This window comes from Benincasa hispida, chromosome 1 (genome assembly GCF_027475165.1).
Source record: "Benincasa hispida cultivar pf3 chromosome 1, pf3_genome.v1.1, whole genome shotgun sequence".
Classification (NCBI taxonomy): Eukaryota; Viridiplantae; Streptophyta; class Magnoliopsida; order Cucurbitales; family Cucurbitaceae; genus Benincasa; species Benincasa hispida.
In genome coordinates, this window is record NC_143478.1 from 76126429 (window position 1) to 76145371 (window position 18943).

The 18943-nt window shown below is 35.5% G+C and overlaps 2 protein-coding genes and 1 long non-coding RNA gene across 3 annotated transcripts; 1 reads left to right on the top strand and 2 right to left on the bottom strand.

Annotated features, from left to right (window-relative positions):
• The first annotated feature begins 9005 nt into the window (after positions 1 to 9005).
• Positions 9006 to 11258, top strand: LOC120090061 (GDSL esterase/lipase 1-like). Its single transcript, XM_039047553.2, has 5 exons — positions 9006 to 9314; positions 9406 to 9527; positions 10125 to 10355; positions 10598 to 10856; positions 10939 to 11258. The coding sequence occupies exons 1-5, from the start codon at positions 9047 to 9049 to the stop codon at positions 11172 to 11174; spliced, it is 1116 nt and encodes a 371-aa protein (XP_038903481.1). The 5' UTR covers positions 9006 to 9046; the 3' UTR covers positions 11175 to 11258.
• Positions 11259 to 11457: 199 nt separating this feature from the next.
• Positions 11458 to 14070, bottom strand: LOC120090070 (small ribosomal subunit protein uS2-like). Its single transcript, XM_039047563.2, has 5 exons — positions 13633 to 14070; positions 12759 to 13021; positions 12394 to 12591; positions 12030 to 12261; positions 11458 to 11745 (listed from the first exon to the last, which is right to left on the bottom strand). Exons 1-5 carry the CDS (start codon positions 13769 to 13771, stop codon positions 11654 to 11656), a joined length of 924 nt encoding a protein of 307 aa, XP_038903491.1. The 5' UTR covers positions 13772 to 14070; the 3' UTR covers positions 11458 to 11653.
• Positions 14071 to 14475: 405 nt separating this feature from the next.
• On the bottom strand, positions 14476 to 15895 carry LOC150038728 (uncharacterized). Its single transcript, XR_016526058.1, has 2 exons — positions 15108 to 15895; positions 14476 to 14964 (listed from the first exon to the last, which is right to left on the bottom strand). It is a non-coding gene; the product is annotated as an uncharacterized LOC150038728 (long non-coding RNA).
• Positions 15896 to 18943: the final 3048 nt, after the last annotated feature.

The window sequence follows — 18943 nt, forward strand, 5'->3', positions numbered from 1 at the left end:
GACCAATGAGAGATTGAGGTCTCATTGTTAAAGACTCGAAACCAGTTATTAAGAAGCAATTTATCTACTTTTCCAAGGAATGGGAATGAGTGAATTTCATCTTGTGTAATTGTGTTCCCAACTTCCTAATTAGACAAATCCCCAAAATGGTAGACTTAATGAGTCGGTTATCATGGTCACTCTCACCCATACAGATCAAATGATTATCGTCATAAACAGAAGTTCACAATTCACTCAAGATTAAGGTCAAGTCTCCTATGGTCATCCTAGTGAAATATTAGTTTCTTTAAGTACGGTGTTAGAGAAACTAATTATTTCGTGGTTTGGTCTATGTATAAACTCCTGTATACATGATACCCCGCTCACATGTCTTTACATGAAGAATATAGTCTATATTGTTTGTAACACTTACATCTCATGTAACAATAACAAAGTAGGTTGTATCTGCAGCCTTACCAGGATAAGGCATCCAACCTTCATCCATTTATTGCAAACCTTTTAGGTTATTACTTGAACATGAACCACATGTATGTCACTTGTCAATCACATACTGTTCAAGTGACATCATATAACCTTGGATCTTAGTTTATTAGATTGAATTAATGTTGCCTAAATGTCAAATAAAATACTTCTGATTTTATTAGATAAATAATTTGATAAAACTACAAACCACGAGATACACTATATTTAGGACATCACATGCAAAATATTTCACCCACAAGCTTTTTTCATAAACTGAAACATAAGGGTAGGGATGTTCAAATAACCCGACAACCCGAACAACTCGAACTACCCAACCCAAAATGTAACGGTTGGGTTGGGTTAATTTTGTTATTGGGTTGGGTTGGGTTGAATTTTTCTATTTTTATTGGGTTGAGTTGGCTAAAAAAATTCTGGGTTGACCCAACCCAACCCGAATTATATATATTCCTCTTTGTTTAAAGTTTGATTTCTTTGTATTGATTAATTTTTGAATTTTAAGGGTTGGATTGGGTTGAAAACTTTATTTGGGTCATTTGGGTTGCTAAACAAATCAACTCGAATTTTTGGGTTTGTCCAAAAAATACGTTCAACACCCCTATATTAGGATGTTCAAAAAATCCAGTAACACTAGCAACCAAGACTACCCAACTATAGCCATAAGGATTGGGTTAGATTTTTTTTAGTTGGGTTGAATTGAAAGTTATAAAAATTTAAAAATTGGGTCAGTTCTTGGGTTCATTACTTCTCTGACCAGATTGAACCAACCCGACCCGAAATTAATTATATATACACATACACACCCACATTATTAATTTAGGTTTTCAGCCTTCAAACCTCTCCCAGTCGCTCACACCTCCCTCTCAATCTTAGTGTATCTCTCAGCCGCCCATCCCAATTTCTCAGTCATTCGTCTCCATCAATCCATCATAGGTCTCTCCGTCACTCATCTCCATCTGACTGTCGCTCATCTCCGTCCGACTCCCAATCTTTCAATCGCTCGTCTCCCTCTCAATTTTCACAATATTCTCTGAATCTCTCAGACTCTTGCAATCTCCCTCTGAATCTCTCAGCTGCATGTCTCCCTTAGTCCCACATAATCTCACTTTGTCTCTTAGTCACTCGCTTTCATCCAGTTGCTGCTCCCAATCTTACAGTCACTTGTCTCTCTCTCAATGTCTCACGGTATTCTTCTCAATTTCTCATACTCTCGCAATCTCCCTCTCAATCTCTCAGCCGCATGTCTTCCTCAGTCCCTCCCTCACTTTGTCTCTCTGTCTGGCTCCAATTTGTCTCCCTCTGGCTCTCAATCTCTCAGTCGCTCATCTCTCCTCACGATCTCTCTCTTAATTGCAATAAGAAAAAGAAAAACAACCCGTAACCAGATTTCCATTCTAGAGGATGATCATTGAGAAGAGAAAAAAAAAGCTTCAAAAAATTTGAAACAATCGAATGAAATTGTAGAAGATGATTAAAAATTGTAAAATATCATCTCAATTCATCCTATTAAACTCAAACAGATAAATCGAACACAAAATTAAAAGCAAAATCAATTTTGAGTCGAAGAATGAAAGAAAGAGCAAAAGATAGAGATAGGATGGGGATTGCAACTGAAGGGAGAAGGAAGGGAGAAGTAGGGCTTCATGCCTGAAAGAAAGTAATAAATAGGATTTTAGTCAAATGACATGAAGAAAGTAGGTGGCACGCCCTTAATATACTATTCTTGATTTCTCACCCAAATTCTGACATATGAATAGTGGTGTATCCAAAATTTCATTTTCTAAATTTATATCGTATATTTTGAACTTAAAAAAATATATACTAGATCACTAAAATCTCAATTTATGTGTCTCATATATAGTACTAACTTTTTTAACAAAAAATAATGTAACTGTTCGTTACAAAATTGAAAATTTTAAGTTAAATTACGACAATTAATTTTCAATTATTTTTAATATTTTATGAGATTTTTTAGATATTAAATTGAAGGTTTATATATTTATTAGACATTTTTAAAGGATTTATTAGAGTTAAAATTGAAATTTTAGATATTTATTAGTCATAGTTTTTAAAACTAAGGATTAAAATATATAATTTTGAAATAATGGTAAAGAAATAAAAAGCAAAAACTTTATATGTAAAAATGATGTTTGTGTGCTTTAATTTTCAAAGACTCAAAAACAATAATCAAATAGTTACCAGACCATCTTAAAATTTCAAAAATATTTGTATATAAACATATAAACACATATGTGATGAAAAAATATATAAATGGAATGGTTTTTCTAGCCCATTAGTAGTGTATTAAAAAATGGGTTGACAAGAAAATATTGAAATGTCGTAAACCAGTTTTACAATACTTTCATAATCCAAAATTGTTGGAAAGTCTCTCCATTAGACGAATTTCAAATGGGCTATTTATAAGCGTGAAATGGAAGCTTCTTTTTGCGTCTTTCTAGTGATGCCCTGTTGCATCGACTACTCGCGTCACAAGTTCATTGCCTCTGTCACAACTATTTCAAATCATCTATCAACTTGCTTTTTGATTTGACATCCACGCACATGCATTTGTCGTTTTTCTCTCTTCATTTTCTGCTCATTGCATGGTTCTTTGCATGCAAGATTTGGAGTTGATTTGATCACTTTATATGCGTCTACGACTGCAACTTTTGTTCCTTTTGTTTATTTTTGCTTCTTTTCATCATAAATCCTACGTTTAAAGATGTTAAATTTTATAATTTTCAGGATAATGAGTTCTGTAAACACATGAACACAAAGTGTAATTCTCAACATGAATTTCGTATCGAGTTAATATATTTTCCTCTGAACTTCTCTAATTATTCTAAATAAAAAGGTACAATAACTTGTATTTCTACAAGTTATCAAGCCTCGTTCTCTCACTAGCTCGAGATGTACTTAGCTTATGGTCGGACCATAAACAAATTGCACTAGAAGAATTAGTGGTACTTAAGGAAAAAAGGTAATAATAGGGGTAAAACGAAAATTTGACCCAACTGTAATTATGAACAACTGGTGAAAGATTGACTTGCTTATACTGATTATATCTATGGACGCAACTTATCTTACCGTACATAAGAGTTCAACTATGAGCCTATAGTGGTTTGTGAATGAAGGTTAATTTAATTAAAGATTTTAATTAATTAATTTTTTATCATTAGGGCTTATAATTCGTAGGTTCATAAGGTTTTCTTGTTAGCTCATCATAGATCAACAAGGATCCAATATATTGAAAGAAAATTTGAAATGTTCAAATTTATGAGGAAAAATATTAATTGTATTGGATGCAATTAAAACATAATTTATTATAAAGTTTATTTGAATGATATTCAAATCAAAACTTTATAATATGGAAAAAAAAATTAATTTATGGAAAATAAGTTATGCGCTACGTGTCACAATCGCTCTTTCGGAAGCTTCTCTTAGCGATTGTGCGGCACTTGTTCCCGCTCACGAACAAGTCAGCTAACTCGATTACGGACTGCCGATGGCACATCGAGTGCCTCTTGCAACCTCCACCCCCGCTTTAGGGAAAACGGTTTTAGAAAACGGGTTTAGAGAAAAGGTTTTCGTAAGAAGATTTGTGAGTGTGAATAAAGAAAGAAAGATTGTAGTAGACTAGAAAGCAATAAGCAACAACAACGGCTTTATAGAGTACTACTCCGGGTATGAGGAAATGATGGTTAGTCTTATCCCCATATAGTGCATTCTGAACAAAAAGCCAACTGGCGCCCTTGCATATGCAAAAGGGCGAGTGGTCACTTACAATGAAAATGTAAAGAAAGCAAGCTAACTAAACTAATACAATACAGGACATGAAAGTATGCTAGAAGGGGGTTGGATTGGGCATGCGGCCATGGGCAACAAGCCCTGGACAAGCATGACCGTTACATTCTCCCCCACTTAATTGGTTGACGTCCCCGTCAACCGACCTTGTTCAAAACCTGCGATGGCCGGAGCTGCATTCTTCAAGTCTTCGGCCCGCTCCCAACTGATCTTTTCGTCGGGGAGATCCTTCCATTTCACTAAGAACTCTGTCAGTTCTCGTCTGGGTCTTCCACTACGGCGCGTACGTTTACCCAGGATTTGTGCAACTTCTTTCTCAGCAAAACTCTTCATCGTGATCGATGGGCGCCTTAGCATGTTCCGCTGTCCATCCTCGGATTCGGGATGATAGGGCTTCAGGAGGCTCACACAGATGACAGGATGAATCTTCATCCATGAGGGTAACTGAACCCTATATGAGGTTCTCCCGACCTTCTCAATTACCTCCACTGGACCTTCATATTTCCTTACTAGCCGTTGGTCTCTCTGGCCTCGGAAACGAAACTGTTCCGGTCGTAGCTTGATCAGGACCTTGTCCCCAGCTTGAAACTCAAGGGCCCTCTGCTTCTTACCAGCCCATTTCTTCACCCTCTTTGATGCTCTTTCTAGGTAGGTGCGGGCTATCTCAGGGGTTTTGCTCCACTCTTTAGTGAAGTTATGTGCCTGAGGGCTTTTGCCTGCATAAGGGTGGTCCACCAAGTGTGGCCTGAGTGGCTGTCTGCCGCACACTTCGAGGGGCGCCTTTCCGATCGCGGAACTCTACTGGCTATTGAAGCTGAGCTGAGCCATACCTAACAACTCGTCTGACTGTTTCCGACGCTCAGCCAATTCTGGCGGGGCCATCTGATATGCCTTCCTGGCAGGCGGCTTTGCCCCTGGCAACAACTCAACCTCATGGTCAATCCCCCTTCGTGAGGGTAAGGACTTGGGCAAGCTTTTCGGCATGACGTCCCGATACTCTTCCAAGACAAATAGATCGTCTTGGGGGATCTCCTCTTCAGTGGACTCAACCGATTCTATCGGGATGGTCATGAACGTGGGTTCGTCGTGGGCCGGGCCCCTCTTCAATTGGAGGGCTGAGATCATTCTCACCCCATTTGGCCGCTTGATACTGGCTTGGACTACGGTCGGTGTAGATCCGGTAATGACTAAGCATTTGGCGAGGGGCACTGGTATGACTTTATGTTCAAGTAGGAATTCCATCCCCAGTACCACATCGAAATGATCCATCTTGACAATCACGAAGTCGACGAGGCCCTTCCAGTCTCCTAACTTTACCGGAGTTCTCTTCGCTATCCCCGAAATCGGTAGGGCTGCGGAATTCACAGCTTTCATCTTTCCTGCATCTCTTTCCCAATTCAAGTTCAGGCGGCGAGCTTCCGTTTCTGCCATGAAGTTATAGGTAGCCCCAGAGTCAACCATAGTGGTTTTGGCCGATCTTTGGTTGACCCAAGCGTCCACATACATGAGACCTTTCTCTAGTGGCTCCGTCGCCTTTCCCATATTCTTCTGGAGTGCAGACAGGAATTTCAATGCCCCCATCCTGGGATTCTCAATTTCTGCCGCTGGCTCGGTTACCGTCTCCTCTAGTTCTGCCTCGTCTCCGGAGGTAGAGGCTAATGTGGCTTGAAAAGCATTGAACGCAGTTTGATTTGGACATTCACGCGCCCTGTGTGGCCCTCTACATATGAAACAAGACAGGGGGCGATTGTAATTGTTATGCTGTTGTGGCGGCCCCCGCCAGTTGTTTCCTGATCTCGGTTGGGATGATTTACGGTTCCCCCCTGTATTCTTGTCTCCTCCCCCAGGCCTGGGAGGGCTGGAACGGCTGTTTCTGTTTTCCTCATTTGAGGAAGTTGATTGCTTCCTCACATCTTGTGAGTTAGTGCTAAGGTCGTATAGTCGTTCAGCTGCCGCATAGGCAGAGGGGAGATTCTGTACTCTCTGTTCATATAGTTTTGCTTTTGCCCACGGTTTCAGCCCCTCCACAAAGCAAAAGACCTTGTCTTTTTCGGACATATCTCGTATGTCCAACATGAGTCCTGCAAACTGTTTTACGTAGTCCCTGATGTTACCTGTTTGCTTTAGCTCTCGGAGTTTTCGTCGAGCCAAGATCTCGACATTTTCAGGGAAGAACTGCGAACGAAGTTCTTGTTTCAATCTATCCCAAGTATCAATAGTGCAACGTCCTTCCTGTATGTCTGTAAATCGTGATCTCCACCACAGTTTTGCATCTTCAATCAGATGCATCATTGCTATTGTGACTTTCGACTCTTCAGTCACTGTGTTCGTCGCCTTGAAGTATTGCTCAAGGTCAAAGATAAAATTTTCCAGGGCTTTCGCTTCTCGCACCCCACAGAAGGGTTTCGGTTCTGGGATTTTTATTCGGCTTACTGCCACTGCGCCCCCAGGTGGGGCTTGGTTCCCTACCGCTCGGATGGTGAGATTCACCCTAGCACTCACATCCGCTATCTCGGCTCTGACGACATCCAGGCCCGATCGAAAGTCTTCAGATAGGTCGGTTACCATCTGAAGTATTGCTTTTTGGGAGCTGTCCAGCTCTTCGACACGCTCCTCTATGTGGGCAACAGAACTCGATGAGCTATCGCCTCGTTCAAAGTTTCCGGACCGTACTGTTTTGGTCTCGAGGGTCTTTACCCTCATCATCAATTCTCTGACGGGTAGTCCGTCTAGGCGGCCTACCACCGCATCAATTCCATCGGCTTTCTCGGCAACTTCTTGTAGCCGAGTCTCAAGGAAACGAACATTATCTGGGACCTCTCTCAGGTAGAGCATTTGCTCTTCCATCTCTACCAATCTGTCCACATGGGACTTGTTCAGGTTCTTCGTCGCCGACATGATCACTGATCTTCCTTCTATAAGCCAACCTGGCTCTGATACCAACTGTCACAATCGCTCTTTCGGAAGCTTCTCTTAGCGATTGTGCGGCACTTGTTCCCGCTCACGAACAAGCCAGCCAACTCGATTACGGACTGCCGATGGCACACCGAGTGCCTCTTGCAACCTCCACCCCCGTTTTAGGGAAAACGGTTTTAGAAAACGGGTTTAGAGAAAAGGTTTTCGTAAGAAGATTTGTGAGTGTGAATAAAGAAAGAAAGATTGTAGTAGACTAGAAAGCAATAAGCAACAACAACGGCTTTATAGAGTACTACTCCGGGTATGAGGAAATGATGGTTAGTCTTATCCCCATATAGTGCATTCTGAACAAAAAGCCAACTGGCGCCCTTGCATATGCAAAAGGGCGAGTGGTCACTTACAATGAAAATGTAAAGAAAGCAAGCTAACTAAACTAATACAATACAGGACATGAAAGTATGCTAGAAGGGGGTTGGATTGGGCATGCGGCCATGGGCAACAGGCCCTGGACAAGCATGACCGTTACACTACGCCTCTACCAAGTTTTCCTACCTTCCAATAGCTCTTAATTTGACAGGTTTTTTTTTTCCTCTGTGGTACCATTTTTAACCATTTATTATTGTGTTAATTTTCTTTTTGGATAGTCAACAACGATCACTTTTTGGTAATAATTTTATCCATTTAAAGATTATGTAGCATGTTTATTTTGGTCAATAGTGTTTAGGGTTTAAATACAATATATGTTTTAAGGCTTGATTGATTTATATGATGTTAGCAATTGTTCTCGATATTGAACTAATAACTAGATTTTCTTTTGGTGAGCTTGTCAAGCTATTACATGAGTGGTCCCTAAATTTGTTTAATTTTAATCATTTAAGCCTCTTGATAATTTAAAAAAAAAATAACTTGATATCATCTACATGTCTTACAATGATTTACATATTTCATAAATACAACTATTCAATTCTTAGTCAAATTCTTAAAAAAAATAAAAAATAAAAACTTTTTTTGAAAGTTATTCTCAAAATTTGACTTAGTTTTTTAAACTATTAATGATTAGTGGATAACAAAGGAAGAAATTTGGAGGTGGAAATAGTGTGTATAAACTTAATTTTCAAAAATAAAATGATTACGAGATGGAACCTTAACTTTTTACAATCTCTATTTTAATCTTTAATTTTTATTTAAAAAAAAAAAAAAAAAACATTTTGGTCATTGCTTTATTATTTTTCATCTAATATATATTTATCAAATGCTCGTTTCTAATCTATATGGCTTATTTTAACATGCTAGTATACATACCTATAATTGCCATTAATACGTTAAAAGGACAAAAATAAAAGTAAGAACTAAAATGGGTAGGTTTTAAAATTGAAAGAAAAAAAATCAAGGACAAAGATGAGGAAGCGAAATGGAATATAAATTTTAATATAGCAATAAAAGAAGGGATAATCCAACTATAATATTGTTTTAATTTTTTAATTTTTAAATTATTTTCAAATTTAGAAAAATGAATCAATTTATTTACAAAACAATTTATCACATCTCTATATCTATCGTTATCTATCACTAATTGACACAGTTTATTTATAAATATTTTCATTTTTTTTCTTTGGAAATTCGTTATTAGACTGAAATAATCACGAAATAGACAACTTTGGCACGTGTGCCTTGGTGATCAAGAATGACTTTTCCTTGCACAGAACAAAAAGACATCACCTCTTTAATGGTGTCATTTTCAAGTAAAGGTCAAATACGTACCAAATTGGGTTTCTTCTCACTATAAATAAATTGAACCCATCTTGGGCTTTCAAACTAAATCTCAGAACCAAATTTATTACATCAAATGGCGAATTCAAACAACTGGAGTTTATGTGTATTGTTATTGCTAATCTTTTATCCTGTTGGTGAGTGTGTTGTTTGCAAGCAAGATGAGCTTCTTCAGCAGCATATCCCTCTTTTTGTTTTTGGGGATTCCATAATTGATACTGGAAACAACAACTACATTAACACAATTCCCACTGCCCAATCAAATTACCCTCCCTTTGGCCAAACTTTCTTCAAATATCCCTCTGGAAGATGGTCTGATGGCAGAGTTGTTCCAGATTTCTTTGGTAATAATCATTCCATCTCCTTTCTAATTAACCATTCATCTATTTTTCGATCATGAAATTAAATGTTTTTCTTTTTCTTCTATGTTGGCAGCTGAATATGCAAATTTGCCATTGGTTTTTCCTTACCTTTATCCTGGGAATAAGCGTTACATTGATGGCATAAATTTTGCGTCAGGAGGAGCGGGTGCTCTTGATGAAGTCAATCGAGGATTTGTAATATTTCTTTCTTTCTTTCTTTCTTTTTCACTTTCACTATTGTAAACTTCATCTTTTCACCTGCTTTTGGATACACTACGATATATTTAGGGACGTTTGAAACTACTAAGTACTAATGGAGTTGTTTAGTCTAATAAGTTGTTTGGTTGTGGAGCCTACAACGTAAAGAGTTAGTTGTAGGGCTATAGCAGATTTAAAAACTCCTCGACCAAACAAATATAGTCTTTTATATGTAATTCTTTTGACATTATCTATCACAAATATATGTTCATTCATAAAGCTAAGTTTGATCATGAAAGAGACGAAGCTATTGAGGAAGTAGAGTTGTTTAGTTGTAGAGTTTAGCCGTAAGAAGGTAGTCGTAGAGCCCACAATAGATTTAAAAACTCCTAGACCAAACAAATATGTTGTCTTTTATATGTATCATTTTTACCATTCTCTATCACAAATATTAATGCATTCATAATGTTTGAAAGAGAGAAGTTTTGCTATTAAGATCAAGTATGGGATACTTTTTCCATATATGTCAACTAAGATATTATATCATCAACCAAAAGCACAGAAATTCTAACACATGTATTGTTGAACTGTTAGGGGGTAATAAGCCTCAAAACTCAGGCAAAGAGTTTCAATAAAGTGGAAAGGATTCTGAGAAAGCAACTTGGAAAGACACAAGCAAAGATGTTACTATCACGGGGTGTCTACTTGATCACGATTGGGACCAACGATTATCGTACCTTTGCCTCGGATTCCAAGCTTTTCGATTCCTACTCGGTGGAAGAATATGTTGATTTGGTGATTGAGAACTTAACCTCTGTCATAAAAGTAAGGACCAGTTTGGATTTACTAAAGAAAAAAAATGTGTTTTTCAACAAAGTCATTTATTTAAACTCCTGAGTTAGAATACACTTTGGAAGTGTTTTAAAAGCTACACTTCAAACTTTTCTAAAATGAATTTCATTCAAAATTAAATACTTGAAAAGTTAAACCAAATACACTCTAAAGCAATGAATTCCCTGTTGAGATTTTGATTTTCCCATTTTCTAAGAATAATACTCATTGAACAGGATATCCACAAGAAGGGGGGAAGAAAATTTGTTGCGATGAATCTTTGGTCTTATAATCATGTACCTGCTGTGTTAGAAGCAGTGGCATCACAAGGCAAATATGCCCGATTGGAGCAACTAAATCAACTTGTGGAATTGCATAACAAACAACTTTACAAAGCGTTACAAAAGCTCGCTACAAAACTCGAAGGATTCAGATACTCCTATGTTGATTCCTATAAAGTGTTTGAAGAAATAACAAGCAACCCAGCAAAATATGGTACTTGAATTTAGAGAATCTTGTAGAAAATTTTACTGTGGTTGGTTGTTTTCTTTCTGACTATTTGCTTTACTTTAAACAGGTTTCAAAGAAGTGAAGGATGCATGCTGTGGAAGTGGGAAATATAAAGGAATACAAAGCTGCGGTGGGATGGGTGATGTAAAAGAGTATGAATTATGTGGGAATCCTAAAGAGCATTTGTTCTTTGATTCAAACCATGGGAGTGATAGAGCGTATCAAATACTAGCAGAGATGGCATGGAATGGAGATTCAAGCACTTCCACACCCGTCAATGTCAAATCCTTGTTTCACTCCTAATTCAAGATTAGATGGATTTTACTGTATTCTATCAACCAATAAAATAAAACATGGAACCATCTTAATATTGGCTTATAGTTCTAATTAACACAAGCTCCAAGAAATACTATATACCCTTTGTTTAAGTACACAAACTTTCAAAACGAACCCATGTTAAAGTCATTATAATTCAATCTTAATGAGATTGAAACATTTAAGGATAATATATTATCAATTGGCCAAGATGATCGCTATTATGACCACCCATGATTTAAAATCCCAATTATATGGATGTTCATTATTGTTTAGGCAAGTAATTTCTCATATATCTCAAAAAATTGCACCAAGGTACCAAAGTTGAAGTCAAAATTTCAATCTCAAAATCTAAAACTGGACTATGAGGGAAAAGACAAGTCAAGTTTGCAACCAAAAAAGGTGGAACCCCTACATAAACAAGCAAACTCATAAAACGATTAATCAAATTCTCATGGAACCAGCCCTTAAAACCAACTGGCAGCTGGAGGGGCGCCACCTTCAGCTGATGGTGCTGGTGGTGGTACTGCGGCATCCCATCCGTCTGATGCTAAAGCAACTGCAAAAGGCCAAACGCAGAAAAATTAAGAAAGCATAAAAAATGAATATTATTAAAAATCAAAACAACGTGATCCGTTTTTCTCTTCACCTCAAGCAGACTAACCAACCTAACTATTAATTGCATTGCATCTTTAGCTTACAAAACCTTTTCTGAAAGGAAAAAGATTAATGATAACTGGAACTGACACATGATACTTGTGAACTTAAACCAAGTCTTAGGCTAAACACACATCAATAAGCATAAACATTCAAATAAATCATAAAAGAAAACTCGGGTTCAACCTGGCTCTTGGGTCCACTCGACATTCGGAACAGGTGGAGCAATTACACCGTCTGGTGCCGGAACCACATCAGGGGCACCCCATTGAGCATCAGAAATTTGTCCAGCCCATTGATCTGAGGAAACAAGCGAAGCACCACCATAATCTGCAATGCCATAATCTGGGGGTGCAACAGCTTCTTCTTCTTCTTTCTCCTTAGCCTCCTCAGGCTCCCGGTAGAAAAACAAATCCACCTGCACAAGAAATAGGTGCATTGGTTCAATCCAAGCCTTTAATAGTACTTCCAACAACCAAATGCCATTTTCAAACTTCATGTCTAGACATGGTTTCTAAAGTTAAGATAGAAAATATAATTATGGGCTTACCATCACGTCCCATTCATGCCCTGCACGAATAGTTCCACGCATCTGCAGAACCATCCTTGCCAAGAGCCAGAATAGACATCCTATGCTATGCTTTCCCTTGTTGTTTGCTGGGATACCAATATCAACATACCGCATTGGTGAATCAGTGTCACAAAAGGCAATTGTAGGAATGTTTCCAAGGGCAGCTTCCTTGATGGGCTGCAAGCAGGAACCCAACCAGGCAACACAAAAATAACAGCAACAAGTCAGGTATAACAAAAAGGGAACAAAGAAAAGTGATACTGGAATTGCTAAAGAGAAGACCATCCTTTCAACTTAAGCTAAAAACGGAAAACTATTATGGGTATTCCAAAAGGCTCAATCACCTGATGATCAGTTCTAGGATCAGTCAGTATCAGAAGACGAGGCTCATTGAATGAAGTCTGAAGCTGGTTGGTGAAGGTTCCAGGGGTGTGCCTCCCGGCTATTGCATGGGCACCAGTGTGTTGAGCAAACTTTAAGACAGCCCTCTGACCATAAGGTCTCGCAGACTGAACAATAATGTCTTGTGGATTCTCAATACCCACAATGACTCTGGCAGCCAGCTGAAGTTTCTCCCATGTCTTACCAAGGTTAATAATGTAGATTCCTATAGAAACGAAATTAGGAAAAAAGTTCATTCACATTCAAAGTGTAAATATCAATCCTTTTGAGCATAAAATAACCCAACATTCCTCAAATTAAGAATCGTATCTTCAAACAACAGAGATAGGAGTATATGCTTCAAATCTATAAACATATGAACCAACATTTTGGGATCAAACTAAAAAATAACATCATACGTGCGTGTAAAACCCCTTGTTGAATAATCTGAGATTATAAAACAGTGTATCCTTAGCGAATGCAGTAACAACTAAAGATATTCAATCACTAAACAATAGTCAGAAACCGACTCTGAATCGTAAATACTACCACAAGTAGAAAAAATAAGGATAAATATACGTATTGATAAAATTATGATCGCTCCGGACCTGAGAAATTGATATCCAAAAATTAAGGTCATTGAGGAAAGACAAGTAGAGAACAACAACGCGCACGCATTGGCACTCAAAGTTGGAGTTCAAGAGAAATCACCACAAATATAGAAACAAGGAGAGCAGAATGGAAAACGGAGCCAAGCTAAGCAGCATCTCGAAAGGCCTTTGGGAGTTAGTTAAACAAATGTGAAGATCTAAAAGTTAAGGAGTATTGAGAACATACCATCGTTGCGGCGCTTGAAAACGTAACGTTCCATTTGGAAGTCACAGTTCTTAGTGCCAAGATGAACCTCAGCGGCCAACATCATCTGGATGTCGGCCTCCTTCTGAGAGAGTTGACGTGGAGCCGTTGCAGTCGCCATGGTCGGATCTTTGTGAACGGAGAGTTGCGTTAGGGTTTGCAGAATACCGGTAGTTTGAGGAGCTTAAGCAGTGAAAGAAGGAGAAGGGAGGGGGCGTGTAAACAGAACGGCTGGTGGGTGGTGGAGATGAGAAGCGACTAGGGTTTTTCTAGGTTCTTTTCCTTCGCCCAAAACAGAGAGTTACAGAGTATTTTCAAAACTGCCATCCATAGTGAAATGGGCTGGGCTTAGCTGTTTTTTTTTTTTTTTTTTCTCTCTCTCTAAAGGAAAACTTTGGAGAAATTGCACAAATTAGCCATAAATAAATTGAGTAATTGTGTGGCCAAATTTAGACATGCAATTGGAAGAATGGTCATTTTTTAATTGTATGATTTATGGTGAAAATCATAAGGTGTAGGTCCTCACCTCAAGGAAAATTTAAAATATATTGTAGTTTTAAAAACTATTTAGAAAAATATGGTATTTTTTAAACTATTTAGAAAAATATATTTTTTTTTAATAGGTCGAGGGTTCAAAATTCGACCTATTAAAATATTTTATTATTTTGAACCCTCCACCTTTAGATTGTTTTTTTTTTCTTTTTAATTATTTAGACATTCAATTCTTTCTTTCTTTTTTTTTTTTTTAATTTTCCATTTTATACAAACAATTTCTAAATATATTTTATTATTTTATTATTTTATTTAAACTCTAAAAAGAATAAATTAAAAAAAATAATATCTCATAAAAATAAAAAGTGTAAATTAAAATATCTCATTTATATAAAAATAATTACAAAAATCAATGTGTCCCACAAGGCGGACGTCGTCGATTTCGAGCTGATTGTCGTCATCGACTTCGAACTTAAGGTTACTCGAGTTCTTCTTGATGTTGCTCTGGTACCTCTACAAACACTTCATAATATAAATATTCATTATGCTCTCCACGACCCCAACCATGTCCATGCACATATGAAGACGAAGGACCAGCCTTTGAGTCATAATGTCCTGAATCAAATGTTGGTATCATCATCATCGGACTAACATAATCAGTTTGACTCTGTGTCTGCATTACAGGGGCAACTCTTCCACATTATGGGCAACCTCATCAAACTCATCCTTTTCCCGAACAGATCCTCTACGTCTAGGAGCTGGTAGAGGAACAATAGGTATATCGTACATATAATGTATCTCCTCCATATAGCTTGGTTGTCACTACATATAGCAAGAACCTGGTTCAGATCATTCACAACCTCACGAAGTCTACTGTTGTTCGATCTTTTTGAATTATAAAACAATTAGATAATATTTAAAATAAATTTAAATTAAAAATAATTAGATAATATTCATTCATTTACCAGATGACCCATAGCTACTCCCGGACGAGTGATGTAGCGCCTTGTGATATGTTTATACTAATGAATATATTCTTGAGTGACATCCCTATCAAACTGTTCAATAGAAACCCCACTGCAATAAACCTTGCACGATAGTGTCATCGCACTACAAAATGTGCAACTTTTTCGGACCAATCTCCAATCCTTAAGTCAATATCATGCAATAGGGGTTCAGTATTACAAAGCGATCAGGATCAATACATTGAGTTGGATCTTCAAATTGGCTAAATGATGTATTCAAGTTTATATCCACCCTATCCTATTTACATTTATATACAAATGCACTAAATTCGGCAGTGACATTGTCATTGAGAACATCAAGTTCATAGCTTGTGCATTCAAAATATGGAATGACATAAACCTTATTGATTCTGATGGTTCTAGGTTAGGATGTCTATATATTATTTCTATCTGATTTGTTCCCATATCTACACTAAGTGACATCCCAACCATTTCAATGAATTGTTCAAATACAATTCCACTGTTCACATTTATGCTAAAACTCCTACTTGGTGGTTGGTCATAGTCAACTCCAAAAAAAAAAAAAAAGACAAACATCAACTTTTTGTATTATACTTTTTATAAGAAGTATATTAAAAAATATTAAACTTTTTCAAAAATCACAATAATTTTGTATTAAACTAAAAATATTAAACTTTTTAATTTATAAACCTAAACTTTTTAAGTTGTATGAATATCAACTTTTTAAACATAATAATAAATTAAACTTTTTATAACTATTTTTAAACATAACAATAAATTAAACTTTTTATAACTATTTTTAAATATAACAACAAAATTAAACTTTTCAAATTACAATGAGGTAAACTTTTTTAAACTATTTTTTCAAATTTAATACAAAATAAAAAATTAAATTAAATTAAATTTTTTCAAACTATTTAAAACTATATTTTCAAAGTTAATACTAGAAAAATCAAATATCATAAGAAATATATTAAAAAAAATTACAATAATTTTGTATTAAACTAAAAATACTAAAGCGTTTAAACTATAAACATCAATCTTTTAAACATAACAATAAACTAAACATTTTAACACTATAAACATCAAAGTTAATACTAAAGAAATCAAATATCATAAGAATAAACTAAACTTTTTAAACTATACTAAACTTGTTAACTATCACAATAATTTTGTATTAAACTATTTTTAAACATAACAATAAAATAAACATTTTAATACTATAAACATCAAAGTTAATACTAAAGAAATCAAATATCATAAGAATAAACTAATTTTTTTAAACTATACTAAACTTATTAACTATCACAATAATTTTGTATTAAACTATAAATATCAACTTCTTAAACATAACAATAAACTGAACTTTTTAACACTATAAACATCAAAGTTAATACTAAATAAATCAAATATCATAAGAATAAACTAAACTTTTTAAACTATACTAAACTTGTTAACTATCACAATAATTATGTATTAAACTATAAATATCAACTTTTTAAACATAACAATAAACTAAACTTTTTAAACTATACTAAACTTGTTAACTAAAAAACAATACTAAAATATAGAATATCATTAAAAAAAACGACAAATAAATAAAATTACTTATTGATCTTCAATTAAAAAATAATATTAAAAAATTAACATTATCATGGTAGACATCAATATAAGGAATAAAAATGATATATTTAGCATAAAAAATATTAAAAACAAAAAACTACTAATAAATAAAAGTTAAAGTTCAACTCATAAATTCGATGATAGTTCTTTTTTTTCCTTCAAAGTGACAGCGTTCACCCTTTTTTTCCTGTTATTTGTTATCTGGCAACAACTACAAAAAAATTTTAAAAAAATAGAATCTATAAAAAAATAATAATAATATAAGAACAAAAATAAAATTTATAATTATTCATAGAAGAAGAAAAATTTAGTAGAGTAACGAACCAATTTGTGATCAAGGGAGAAATGTGAGAACAATTTGTATCAAACGAAATAGAAGAAGAGAAATGGAAATGGGAAGCAGTGAGTTAAAAAATGGGATGAGAGGGATATTAAGAAGAAGAGAAATGGAAACGGAAAGAAAATGGGAGGAGAGAGATTTAGTAGAGGAAGAAGTTGATGATTTCATAGGGCAATGAGCAAGGGACTGAAAATTGTGGTGTTTAAAAACACATAGGTCGAGTGTTCAACACTCGACCCATGGGTTGAAATAATAAAGGCTGATGGTTGGGGAGGCAGGGCATGCATTTAAAGTTACCCAGATTCTTGGTCAGCAGCGGCAAAAGCAAAGGCTGACAGCGATGGGACGGGACATGGAGCTTGTCGAGGGTTGAACTTTCGACCTACATAAGTCGAATGTTCAACGTTCGACAAGTCTTGCTTGTCGAGGGTTGAACTTTCGACTTATGTAGGTCGAATGTTCAACATTCGACAAGTCTCCATGCAAACCCTTTCACCAAGTTCATCGAGTTCTCAACCTTCGACATCCATCTTATTTGAATTCTCAACATCGACTTCTAGCCTCGAACAGACAAAACAACCATATTTCTTAATTAGTTTTAAAACCACCATACCTTTCTAATAACTTTTCAAATCTACAATATTAGAATAAAAGGTCTCCTCACCTCATATTTCCTTTTCTGATTCTACCTCGATCCAACGTTATGTATCCTTTCTATCTAGTTATGCCTCCACATTTTTAAGAAGATAATGATAGGATTTAAGTTGTTGGGAAGAGATTTTGGGGATTTAGTTGAGAATGGTTAATTTATGATTTAAAAGTGCACTAAAAATTCAATATTTGATTTTTTTTTAAAAAAAAACAAGTTCCCTTATTTTATGGTATATATGCAGATGTGAACAGGAGATCACGCAGCAGAATCTTTCCTTTTGTCGGTAGGTACTTTGAACTATTCATATTTTATTTGCTTGTTCATCTCAACTACATTGTAACTGTAGTTCGTTTGTTCATCTTTTATATGGAGTGTGTGACGACAACAAATGATATAACAACTTTAAGGTTACTTGCTTGCATATTTCAGTTGATGTTAACTTTTGACAATTCATGGAAGTTATTGCTATGAAGAGAATTGTAACTGTTTATCATTTATGTCTCCATCATCAGCTTCTTTTTCTTTTTTTCTTTTTTCTTATTATCTCGCTCCAATTTATCCAAGCCTAGTGAAGTTAGTTGTCTCCTATTTGATTGAAACCACACACAAGTTTAGGAACAAACATAACGTATAAGAACCACCACACATACAGTGTTTTTAATAAATCTACCTTGATGAATTCGAATGTATTTCCTTCATTGTCTCCATCGTGGTCAGATCCATGGATTTTCACATTCGAGGCCATCAAATTCTTCAAGTTTGTCATTAGATTTAATGCGTTTTGTCAGTTCATATTGGGTTTTAGTTGTTTTTAATACAAGGTATTTATATGGCACGATCTAGTACAAGGTATATATTTAGATCGCTCACATTAGTTATTTTTTAGCTATTAGATGGTATTTTTTAGTTGTTACAAGGTTTAAATCTTAGTATAAGATTTTAAATTGTCTTAGGTATTTTGCATTATTAAAAGTCTAATAAAATATTAGCTAGTTTTAGTACAAAGTATTTGTGTGGCAAAATTCTAGTTTTTTTTTTTTTTTTTTATGAGTAGGAGATATACGAGGATACTATGAATATGAAATAAAAGAATTGAGAATATAATACAAAACACAAATACTTTAGTTATAAAAAATAGACAATTAATATGTGTCCTAGAATGTTTGTAGAGAAGATGTATTTATATGGTTAATGATGGAA

What these genes read in the sequence shown, in the direction of transcription:
- LOC120090061 (XM_039047553.2), top strand. Translation starts at nt 9,047, where the DNA reads ATGGCGAATTCAAACAACTGGAGTTTATGTGTATTGTTATTGCTAATC. An exon ending in AGTTGTTCCAGATTTCTTTG is followed by an intron (nt 9,315 to 9,405) that starts GTAATAATCATT and finishes CTATGTTGGCAG; the next exon opens with CTGAATATGCAAATTTGCCA. An exon ending in AAGCAACCCAGCAAAATATG is followed by an intron (nt 10,857 to 10,938) that starts GTACTTGAATTT and finishes TACTTTAAACAG; the next exon opens with GTTTCAAAGAAGTGAAGGAT.
- LOC120090070 (XM_039047563.2), bottom strand. Translation starts at nt 13,771, where the DNA reads ATGGCGACTGCAACGGCTCCACGTCAACTCTCTCAGAAGGAGGCCGAC. An exon ending in TTTCAAGCGCCGCAACGATG is followed by an intron (nt 13,022 to 13,632) that starts GTATGTTCTCAA and finishes TCGTTTCTATAG; the next exon opens with GAATCTACATTATTAACCTT. An exon ending in ATCCTAGAACTGATCATCAG is followed by an intron (nt 12,592 to 12,758) that starts GTGATTGAGCCT and finishes TCCTGCTTGCAG; the next exon opens with CCCATCAAGGAAGCTGCCCT.